At 37.1% G+C, this 12195-nt stretch overlaps 2 protein-coding genes across 2 annotated transcripts in view; one reads left to right on the forward strand and one right to left on the reverse strand.

The window, feature by feature from the left end:
• The window catches only part of LOC134799963 (synaptic vesicle glycoprotein 2B-like), a 33285-nt gene extending 28833 nt beyond the window's left edge, over positions 1–4452 (reverse strand). Inside the window, exons 1-2 of the mRNA XM_063772396.1 lie at positions 4231–4452; positions 1825–1896 (exon numbers count right to left, since the gene is read on the reverse strand). Coding sequence (XP_063628466.1) covers positions 1825–1896; positions 4231–4261 — 103 coding nt within the window. The 5' untranslated portion in view covers positions 4262–4452. The remainder of the gene's footprint in view (positions 1–1824; positions 1897–4230) is intronic.
• Positions 1–12195, forward strand: part of LOC134806110 (cadherin-87A) — a 484783-nt gene that overhangs the window by 350006 nt on the left and 122582 nt on the right. The window lies entirely within an intron of this gene.

A 12195-nucleotide genomic window follows, 5' to 3' on the forward strand; every position in this document is an offset into this window, starting at 1 on the left:
AAGTTTGGAATCGAGCTCAATGGCCTCGCCACTAATAGTAACATCACATTACCTCCCCTGCGGGCTCAGCACGGTTCCATTTTTATCGACTATCACTATGCGCGTCCCTTTCGCACTTACATACTTGTTAGAACGTGACAGGTATGGTGACAAGGGATAAAAACGCGACCGTGCTAAGCCGCCAGTTGTAGCGCAAGTAACTTGAGATAGGACTCAAACTCATTATATAAAGTGCTTGAAGAAAATTAATAAGTACCTTAATCTTGCTAAAGGTGCTATCTTCGAGCAACACGGAAGGGAGGTGGCATTCGCACTATTTCCCCTCTGCCGAGGTACAAGATCAACTGATCTAGTGCAGGTAATAAAACTAGTTGCGCTCGGATTTTAAACTAGACCGAGTCCAGTCGCGCGACTGAACACTGCAGCAGAAAAAATGCTTAATTGCTCAGTTTTTTGTTGTAAAAAGAGGTCGGGGACACCAAATTTACAAAAAGATGGTGTTACATTTCATATGTAAGTATTTTTTTACATATCATAAGTTTCATACATTTAAACACCAAATTATTATATTTTAGTGTCATTAATTGTTAGATTTATCGATTTTGCTCGTCCAGTACAAATTTCGGATCGGTCGAGCGACAAATACGACTTCTCATCTCTCAGAAAACAATAAAAATCTTCGGCGAAAATATGTCAGTGTGCGTGTTGTGACACTTGTCACTCGTCCGTACACAAAAATGATCGAGGTGTGCAAGATTTATCTGTGTAGTGTGTCATTTTCTATGTATTTATGTCGTCATTACAGATTGGATTTTGTATGTGAGTGTGTGAGAAGTACGACTGTGTGCACGTTTCCCCCCGAAAACAATGGCAGAAAGATTTGTACGGTGAGATATCGCTTGGGCTCCTCCCTTCCGACGTGTCGGAAGCCGGAGTTGCTCGAATGTTGCTATATATAAAACATTTTTTTCTTAAATTAGCTATTACCTACTTACGAGATATAGGACCCAATTAGAACAATGCGTATAAGATGTCGCAGCGAGTCGATACCGATCTGTCAGTGTTAAAGTGACATTTCTTCAACCAAAAATATCACTTCTGACACTGGCAGATAGGTAATTGTATCGCTGTCTTCTTCTTCCTCGCGTTATTCCGGGATTTTGCCACGGCTCATGGGAGCCTGGGGTCCGCTTGGCAACTAATCCCATGATTTGACGTACTTAAGCATTAGTTTTTAGGGTTCCGTACCCAAAGGGTAAAACGGGACCCTATTACTAAGACTCCGCTGTCCGTCCGTCTGTCCGTCCGTCCGTCTGTCACCAGGCTGTATCTCGTGATCTGTCATAGCTAGACAGCTGAAATTTTCACAGATGATGTATTTCTGTTGCCGCTATAACAACAAATACTAAAAACATAATAAAATAAAGATTTAAGTGGGGCTCCCATACAACAAACGTGATTTTTGACCGAAGTTACGCAACGTCGGGCGGGGTCAGTACTTGGATGGGTGACCGTTTTTATAGACAATGGTACGGAACCCTTCGTGTGCGAGTCCGACTCGCACTTTGCCGGTTTTTTACGAAAGCGACTGCCATCTGACCTTCCAACCCAGAGGGGAAACTAGGTCTTATTGGGATTAGTCCGGTTTCCTCACGATGTTTTCCTTCACCGAAAAGCGACTGGCAAATATCAAATGATATTTCGTACATAAGTTCCGAAAAACTCAATCAAAGGTTATCGTATCGCTGTGACATCTTATAAGTATTGTTCGTATTGGGCTGATAATCCGTTTACAATAGTTTTAGTGTGTTTGTGTTAACTTACCAGCAGAATCCAGCGCAGTCTCATAGTCAGCCACTTCTTGTTGCCCATCCTGCTCGCTCACTCTGTGCGTCGCTTGGAAGGAAAGAGAGAAAAGAAATGAATTTAGTTATAAGCCAACAAATCGGTATTGAACTTGAAGAGTACTGTCAGCAACAGAAGTTGCTAAGCGGGCGAGGTGTTCAAAATGATCTAGTCGCGACTTTATTGTTAAGAGAATAAGAGCGTGTCAAGGTAATTTTGAACACCTCGCCCGTTTAGCAATTTCTGCTGCTGACTGTACCTATCTAATTTATAATTATAGCAATTTTTGACAGTTTTAAACAATGAGATTTAGTGCATGGTTGGTTTTGGCATTTGACGCGGTTAATTTGTTTTTTTAATTTTTATTTTGATAATTCCCAAAATGTGAAAAATTACCTGGGGGGCGATTTTTGAAATTCGATCGCCCGATTTCGTCACTCGAAAATCGGTGGAAAAGTCGTGGAAAACGGCGAAATGCTAATTTTTGAAATACGAGCGATAGAAATTTGGAATCGTGTGGTATTGACCACTCGTTTTCAATTCTATTAGTAGAATTTAAATGCCTAGTAGTGGAGATATTATTAAACGAAATCGAGCGGTCGAATTTCAAAAATCGGCCCACTGTCTGATAACTAATAAGTTATTTGATAAAAATTTCATTTTCGATACTGAAACTTCACATGTATAAAAAATATGGCCTACCGCGAACCACGTTCGACGTGTTGCCTCCCTGTCACACTTACGTACGACTTTATAAATGCGACAGAGAGGGAACACGTCGAACGTGGCTCGCGGTAGGTCCCTACATTGTAATGTGATTGTAATGCACGTAGGATATAAAAAAGCAACGCAACCCCATCGAGTTTAGGCGAACTAACAACAATGCTGATGATTTTACAAAGAAAAATAGAGTGAGATGAATTTTCTTCAATAGGTAAGTGCAATGTGTGCCTTTGCCTTTATACAGTATGCTAATTAGGTATATTTAACACGTTTTTTATTAATAAAAACAGGCACCCCAGAACTGCTAATTCCGGCTAAAACGATTTTCTTAAAAAAAATCATTCATAAATATTTAAAAATATACTTTTTTTATATTGTCCGGACTGGCAATTGCAGAGAGTTCACATTTTTTGGATATACACCTAATGACTATTTTATATTTGCGATTTAATTACAAAACTATTCATATAACGGTATAAGGTTTACTCGGGTAATTCCGAATGTCGAAAACTGTCGGATAATTCCGAAAGAGACTTTTATTATGATGGAATTAAGGGTGATTTTCATCTGAATTTCGGAATTATCCGACATTCGGTAATACCCGAATACACCTTATGCAAAAACAATATAGGTATTTATACGTCTATTCGATAATTGAAGCTTTAATCCAATTAATTTTATCGGCGCTAAACTTGTACTACGCGTATTTGGGACCAATTAGGGTTTGCACGACGGATCCGAAATGTACAGGAAGATCCGCGGATCCGGATCCAGATCCGGATAATTTCATACATTTCGGATCCGGATTGCAAACCCTAGGACCAATTGATCAATTTCGATTATGATATAGGTAGGTACTATACAGGGTGATTCAGGAGACGTGAGCAAGACTAACACTGCGCATATCGTTAATTATAAGCAACTGTTTCGTATCAGTATTAGTGAGGTTAACGTTAATTTTCTAGTCGTGTTGAAAAAAAAAGTTATTAATTTTTTTACGACATGCATGGTCACCCTAAAATTAGAATACTTAACTACCGATATTCTGTGTCAAATTGAATATCATCACTGTCATCACGGTCTGGTTACTTTTGAAAACTCGTATCTCACTCAAGTTTGACAGTTTATTTTCTTCGTAATCAAAATGCCATTACGGTTAAAGAGGTTTTATGTTTATTAATTAGGTGACCATGATTGTTGAGACTTAAATTTGCTCTCCCCAAAAAGTTAAAAAATAGGAAAAAGTGTGGTTGTTTCTCCTAAATACGACGGTGATCGATCAATTATCAGTTACTGAGTGTGCAGGATTAGTCCTGCTCACGTCTCATGAATCATCCTGTATAAGTATCCAATTTTTGCCATGTGGGTCATCTAATTCCAGCGCAAATTTTGAACGTATGCTTAGATTTAATACTTACTAACGTAATTATTTATCTGTTATGTGTTTATCATTTATTATTTATAGGCACTTGATTCTAAATAAGCTCGGGTACGTATTAACCGCAATTTTAAACTATAGGTATTTTATTTGAAATTCGATAGATCTAAAAAATTGTTTAAAAAAGCTCAAATATAAACTAAAAAATGATTTTCGTATTAAAAAAAAACTCTTATTTGCCGCAATAAAATTCTAACGCAAATTATTAAAAAAAAAATACTCACGACTCCCAATAGGCGCTGTTTTGCACACCATAATTCCAAATTCAAAATCACAACACTACCTACCGACACACCATCGAATTCGAAATTCAAAAATCCAGTACGGCCGCGTCATGCAGCGCTGCCCGCGACCGTGACAATGGCAGACGAAGGAAAGGTTAGAACTGGCGGGTGTTCGTGGTGTACGTGAGTCCAGTTGGCGGGTGGACCAGTGTAATGTGGATGAGAGCTGAGCTATGTGTATGAGTTGAAGACTGGAGATATGCTGGTTTTTCTCATAGTTCGAATCGTTCTCGAGTCCAAGCAAGCTAGAGGTGTTATAATGTGTATAGGTTTATGCAGTAATTCTTCTAATAATAATGAGATTTTGAGTTCAATTTAATAATATAGTTTACAGTAGATACATTGAGAATTAAATTTGCTCTCACCAAAAAGTTAAAAAATAGGAAAAAGTGTGGTTGTTTCTCCTAAATACGACGGTGATCGATCAATTATCAGTTACTGAGTGTATGGTGCTCCTTTACCGCCCTAGGGCGGGATTAAGGACAGTACGTGCCTATACTGCCTATCTATGTCAGAAATTTAATGGGCCATATGTAGTTATGTACTGTAAAACGTTGTACACACACGTGCGAAAAGGTATTTCCTCTTTTTCGCACTTGTATCGTAAATAACTATAATAGTACATTACGATACAAGTGCGAAAAGTAGGAAATTCGCAACGAGTGGCGATAAATTGAAACACGACCGCAAGGAGTGTTTCAAATCGACACGAGTTGCGAATTACTTATTCGCACGTGTATCGTACACCGTTTTACAGTACATTTTAAATTTGACATACGCACGAAAAGTGCTATTGTACGCACTAGTGCGGGAAAATAGGACCATATGTACTGTAAAAGTAATTACAGTACATATATGGTCCTTTAAACTTTTGACATGCGCACGAAAAGTGCTATTTTACGCACTTTTTGTTTTTATTTTCTTTTTTATATGCGTTAGGAATATTCTGATGCCATGTTGTTTGATATAATTTTTGATTTAAGTAAATATTATGTATTTTCAATTCTATTTGCAATTTTGCATGTAATTCAAATAACATTTCGTTTTGCACAAATTAAGATTTTTTTGATACCTATTTTTCTATTTTAAATTATTATGATATTTAATTAATTCTTACGACAATTTTGTACGTTGGTAAGTAGAGATTATTTGAACGATTTTCTTATTCGTCATAATTTGACTTTACTAGCATTGCAACTTAGCATTGCATGCTAAGTTGCAATATGGGGCATTATCTATGAAAAGGGACCTTATTGTCGATGGCGCTTATGCCGCACAGCGTCGCGCGGTATTGTATTTATATCGGAGCATCGTTAATAATGGCGTAAGCGCCATCGACAATAAGGTCTGTTTTCATGGATAACGTCACATATATGCTAGTAAAAAGTACATTGGCTTCGGAACCATTTTCTATTTTAGTTTGGTTTTATTATTATAACTTAAAAAATTGATTCAGCTTTAAATTTAAAATTTTATGCTTATTTGAAATGTTACTTCCATGTTTCAATTATATCATGTAGTCGATCATATAAAATGGGGAACTGTAATTTCAAGTCACACTTTCCACGGGTTTTGTTACCACAAGATTTAAGTAAATCGTAAAATATAAGTTGTAATAATATTTGTATAATCTTTGACTATAATTATTGGCGCCTACATGGTGAAGCCACAGTACAATTATCAAGTACAATGGCTATAATGTAATGTAAACGATTATTGCAGACAAATAGTCCATATTATATACACAACAAATTACAAATAGAATTTAAAAATAAATAATTAATCATATATATAAAAATAATGATGTTCTACACGACATTAAAGCTCTCCAAAGAGCCTCTACGTGTTGGATCTATATCCCCACGCAAGCCTATCAAAAGACCGGGATTTATAGTATGAAAAACTGAACAAACTATACCAACTGATGAAAAGGCGCAGTAAAAGGGTTAAAAAGGTATGATTAATATGCACCGTATCTGCAGTACAGTTCCATTAAGTCTCGTAAAATAGGTACTGAAGTAGGACTTTATCACTTTATAGTAAAATTGAAAAATTGAAATTATTTTTGAAATTTGTTTTTTAGGGTTAGATATGAGGATATCACGTTTCATTTGTGGTATATTGTACAAAAAAAATCAGCCATATCGTATCTGGAGGAGCCCAAACTAGGTATGTTTTGAAAATTATTTTTGTTTTAATAAAAAAAAATGGCTGAAATGTAATGATGTGGTACATTTTTAGAATCGCCTCATAAAGCCCTTTCATATAATATCACACACGATAGGTTTCTAAAAAATTGTTTTTTCCCATACAAAAAAAAACAATGACTCGGCACTTCCCTCCTAAGGGATTTTTTGTTAGGAACTGGTCAAAAATTTTGTTTTGACCTCTAGTATACGTGTGCCAAATGGCTAACCTGTACATCGATTTGCGGTTTTTCTATGAAATTGGGGCCGTACGGCTGCCGCTAATAGATTAGTCCACGCTACGCCACTGTACTAGCGAATATTTGTAGTAGGCAGCTCACAATCGATCGTTTTATGAAGTCAATACACTGTTTTAATATCGTTTTAATTGACTGTTCAGGCCACAGGAAAAGCTAAGCACAGAAGCGACATGTAATAATATAACTACTAGTCGCACTTTCACTTCTAAGTGGGTATTAAATATTGCAAATTACACGTCAGTGGTTACTGATCACTCCCCGGGCGGGTCCAGTTTTACGCAATGATCGTACGATATATTTTCACTTTAAGTAATTGAGTATTAATTTGAAGTATTTCAATGATTTGTCAAAATTCACGCACGTTTTTGAATGCACGCGGATGTTTTTTTTTAAAGAACACACCTTCTTTCATAGTCGGTTGATAAGGTGGCCTATGACCTATGACACCCGTGTTATAAAAACGGATTGATTAATTTTCGCATCAAAACTACGGAGTCAATTTTAGCATTCGCTAAAATTGACTCCGTAGTTTTGATGCTACGGTGAAACACAAAACACATTTAGAAATAATTTTAGCAGTCTATGTATGCATATAGACTGCTAAAATCACAATCCCTTCCCGTAGTCGGAAATATTATACCTAGCTAGGTACTCGCTACTTGCTAGCTTGGAATATCTATAAATTTATTTTATGGTCTTATCTATTTTATGTGAAGCTTCAATTTCAAAAGTTTTAAATTACTTAATCAGATACACAACTGCAGCAACTAAAAAGTCTCTACACTTTCTAGTTACTTTAAATAAAATGTCATTAAATATTTTAAGCTCTGAATAAACCTTTATTTTTGGAAGTAATAAAGTTTATTTTTATTTTTAAAATAAACAGTAATTCTATACCTATTCCTAAGTCTATTATCACAGAATTAAGCGAGCGTAATCTCCACTCAAGTTGACAGTAACTGTCTGACTTGACTTGACAGCTAAATGTTGGATGAAACTGTCAAAACCACGCGCGCGCGGAATCGTGCGATAGTAGAACACCGAAGGGTTCCTTTTATGGATATTTTTACTTTAGGTACTTTTTTTTTTAAATGGGAAACTTATGCTTTTAAGATAGGGTTTTCGCCAGTAACTGGCCACCCCAAACCAAATTGAAACCTAAAATGAATTCTGTTTATAGGTGAATAGAATTCATTTTTAGTTTAGGGCGGCCAGTTACTAAAAGTGGCCAGTTACTAAAAGTGGCCAGTTACTAAAAGTGGCCAGTTACTGGCGAATTACCCTAATTATTTATATTTAACGACCATAGCGAAACTTATACTTCACTTATATTACACCTTTGCATGTATTAATGACAAAATATTACTAAAATGTAAATGCCAAGAATATAAAACTATTTACCTTTTTATTACAAAAATATTCTTATCGTCCATATTAGGTCTTATGCATTTCATGTAAGACACCAAAGATATTTATCCCGAAACAAAATGCACTATAATTTTATACATTTAAGTCTTCTTCTTCCTCGCGTTATTCCGGCATTTTTGCCACGGCTCATGGGAGCCTGGGGTCCGCTTGACAACTAATCCCAAGAATTGACGTAGTGACTAGTTTTTACGAAAGCGACTGCCATATTTCTTTTTTGATTGTTTGTGTATGTTTTCCTTCACCGAAAAGCAAGTGGTAGGTAAATATCAAATGATATTTCGTACATAAGTTCCGAAAAACTCATTGGGACGAGCCGGGGTTTGAACCCGCGACCTCCGGATTGAAAGTCGCATGCTCTTACTGCTAGGCCACCAGCGCTTTTTAGGGTTCCGTACCCAAAGGGTAAAACGGGACCCTATTACTAAGACTTCGCTGTCCGTCCGTCCGTCCGTCCGTCTGTCACCAGGCTGTATCTCACGAACCGTGATAGCTAGACAGTTGAAATTTTCACAGATGATGTATTTCTGTTGCCGCTATAACAACAAATACTAAAAACAGAATAAAATAAAGATTTAAATGGGGCTCCCATACAACAAACGTGATTTTTGACCAAAGTTAAGCAACGTCGGGAGTGGTCAGTACTTGGATGGGTGACCGTTTTTTTTTTTGCTTTTTTTTCGTTTTTTTTTTGCATCATGGTACGGAACCCTTCGTGCGCGAGTCCGACTCGCACTTGCCCGGTTTTTTTAATACATTTAAGTACCGACCGATAATATTTTACAATGGCATGCGTTCCCCGTATTTCTGTCATAGGACCGTAACACAAAATTTTCCATTAACCAGTATATCATAGCTCGTCGGCGCTTCGAAAAGTAAAAAAGCAACCTTCTTAGAAATCGATTAGCGCCATAAAAGTTATTTGCCTACATACCTGACACCGGCGCCTGCGCAACGTCTTTATTGTCTATGCATTAAGGGCTAATTTTGATTGGCAAGGACGGCTACAAATTCAGCTAATAAACGGTAAAAAAGAGGCAACTTTTGTCGCTAATCGGTGAAAAGAACCTTTTGTTTTTTTTCTTTGCGTCCAGGAATCGTGCCCATTCTTTTTTTTACATTAGTGGCGTTTCTGTAATATTTATTGCCGGACTGTACAGTTGAAATTCCCACGGGAATTGAGATTCATTGATTAATTTTAGTCAATCGCATTGATTTTTAGGTTTCCGTACCCAAAGGGTAAAAACGGGACCCTCTATTACTAAGACTCCACTGTCTGTCTGTCTGTCCGTTTGGCCGTCTGTCACCAGACAGAACCGTGACAGCTATAGATAGACAGTTGAAATGTTTACAGACGATGTATATATTTCTGTTGCCGCTATAGCAACAAATACTAAAAAAAAGTACGGAAACCTCGGTGGGCGAGTCCGACTTGCACTTGTCCGGTTTTCGTATTCCAATATTACTAATACATATTAGTCTTAAATCTTCAATTTCGATTAAATGGATTCAGAAGTAGGCATCTCTGAAAGAATAAAGCTTAAAGATAGAATTTTCATATGTTTTTTGCCAAATTTATACCTAGTTTAAAAATAAATATGTGGCTAATTTATTTAGAAATAAAAATACAAGTACACGGAACGGAACCCTAAAATATATTTTTAGATGCAAATTGTAGTCAATTATTCGCGGATTGTTAAACTAATTTTGACAGTCTATTTCGGGTATTCGCAAAACAACGTTTTTTGCGTGTATTTTACAGATAAGTACAAAAGTTTTATTTCACAAGCAGTAATAGGGACTTGAACCTTTTACACAACATATTTTTTTACACAAAGAGTAGGTATTATACCTACAACATGTTTACTTATAGCTAATATTATTTATTCAATCAGTTAAATCACAAATTCGACGATGCGGTTTTATTTCACGTCTTTATTTTTCGCAATAAAATATTACCTATGATGGGCCTATAATGTGTTCCTACCTATAAAATGGCGTAGGGCAGCGGTCGGCAACCTTTTCGCAGCCAAGGGCCACATAGCAGTTAACGAAGTGGTCGCGGGCCGCACTTTGTTAATATTTATGACTTTATCAGACATTGTAATTTGTCAATCTTACATTCAAAATAGCCAGGGAAGTTCGCGGGCCGAAAGTGATAGGTTCGGGGGCCGCATGCGGCCCGCGGGCCGCTGGTTGCCGACCGCTGGCGTAGGGCATTGCCCTTATTCCAAGTCCGGGCTATTTATAGAATGGCTTTCATCTAATCGAGGTAACTATTTAAGGGCTCCTAGACCTTACAAGGAACTCTATGAAGAACTTTCAAAGCATGTACAAATTAAATAAGTAAAACAGTTCCATTACCTACTAGTAGACAAACGCACCGCCTAAATCATTCTGAACACAGGACTTAGAAGTTTCAAACATATGAATACCTACTTCTAAAGGTATTGAAACCTAATTTTGTCCGACGAAATAGTTTTTTTTAACAATCCTAAAGGGTTTACATTAGGATCAAATATTTTTAACGGCTTGTATTACGCAACGCACACGTTATTATCGTAAAATCGAACGAGTGCGAGTCGGAGGGTTCCGTACTTTTTAGTATTTGTTTTTATAGCGGCAACAGAAATATGTCATTTGTGAAAATTTCAACTGTCTAGCTATCACGGTTCATGAGGTACAGCCTGGTGACAGACAGACGGACAGTGGAGACTTAGCAATATGGTCCCGTTTTTAGTGTTTTTACCCTTTGGGTACGGAACCCTAAAAAAATAACATACATAAGTAAGCTTATTAAAATATATGACTGACGTATTTTGTCTCCCAATCGTACTAGTACTTAAATCAGATCTGACCAAGTATCTTCCTGTCTCCATCTGTTTCTTCCGAGTGTAAAAAGTGCAGTGGCACCTGTCTAGAAGCTGCGGCCGGTTGACTATAGGTAGTTAATGAAAAACAACAACAAAAACGCCGCAACTTAGGCAAAACAAAGATTACGTGCTAACGAACGAAAGTGACTAATTTAGTATCTGCTGGACTACTTTATTTTGTTAATTTATGTTAACACTTATTTGTGTTATAACACTGTTTAGCACCCCGATCTTCAGTTGGGCCCCGCAGATTGTAAGGCGTCACTCACGACAGAGACCTCGTCGGAGATGGCGGGATGAGCTTGACGCCTTTAACAGAGACTGGTGGGAGACTTCAGGGGATAGGGATAAGTGGAGAAAAAGAGGGAGGCCATTGCCCAGCAGTGGGACAATATGGGCTCATAATAATACACACATTTGATAACACTGTTTATCAAATGTGTGATTCGCGATCCCAAAAAAGGTCGCGAAGCTTCCATAAAAGGGGGTCGCGGGTACATCCAGCAGATTACGAAATATATCGGTCGCGATATTTTTTTGAGCAAGGAAATATTTTCAATTTTATCCCGCAGTTTATCATTTTTAACATGGTTCAAGCCATAAATGGGATATAAAACGATAATAAAAGCCTGATGGTTTCTATCACCAAGTTCGCCATAATCCATATTATGTAATATACCTATAGGTAAGCAAAGTACTAAGCAAAACACTATTGTGTTATTTATGTGTGTATGTTAGTGTGTAAGGGCCTTTGTTTGTTTCCTGAAAATACGTGATATTTGATATACTTAAGCGTTTTTAGCGATATAAGCTAGTCTTTAAGGGTACTTAAGTATTTGACGTAAAGTCTTAAACGCCGTGAACTGACATCCATTGCGACTCTGCAATTAACCTGCGCGTGAGCAAAACCATTAAATCAGGTAACTGTTGACGTTCCTGTTAGAACTTAGACTTGCTAATCCAGGACGAAACGGGTCTGACTAAGTTTCCCGTTATTCAGCTCTGCGCTTAATGTGAAGAAATTACTAGTGAATAGGTACCTACTAAGCATTAGAGTTGGCAATAGGGTATTTTCCAACTAGTCAAATCAGTTACTTTTTTAGAACTGTCAAAACGATTTGCTAATATGATATGAAACTTTACATCGTGACGTCACGGTCA

Source organism: Cydia splendana, chromosome 2, assembly GCF_910591565.1.
Source record: "Cydia splendana chromosome 2, ilCydSple1.2, whole genome shotgun sequence".
Lineage (NCBI taxonomy): Eukaryota > Metazoa > Arthropoda > Insecta > Lepidoptera > Tortricidae > Cydia > Cydia splendana.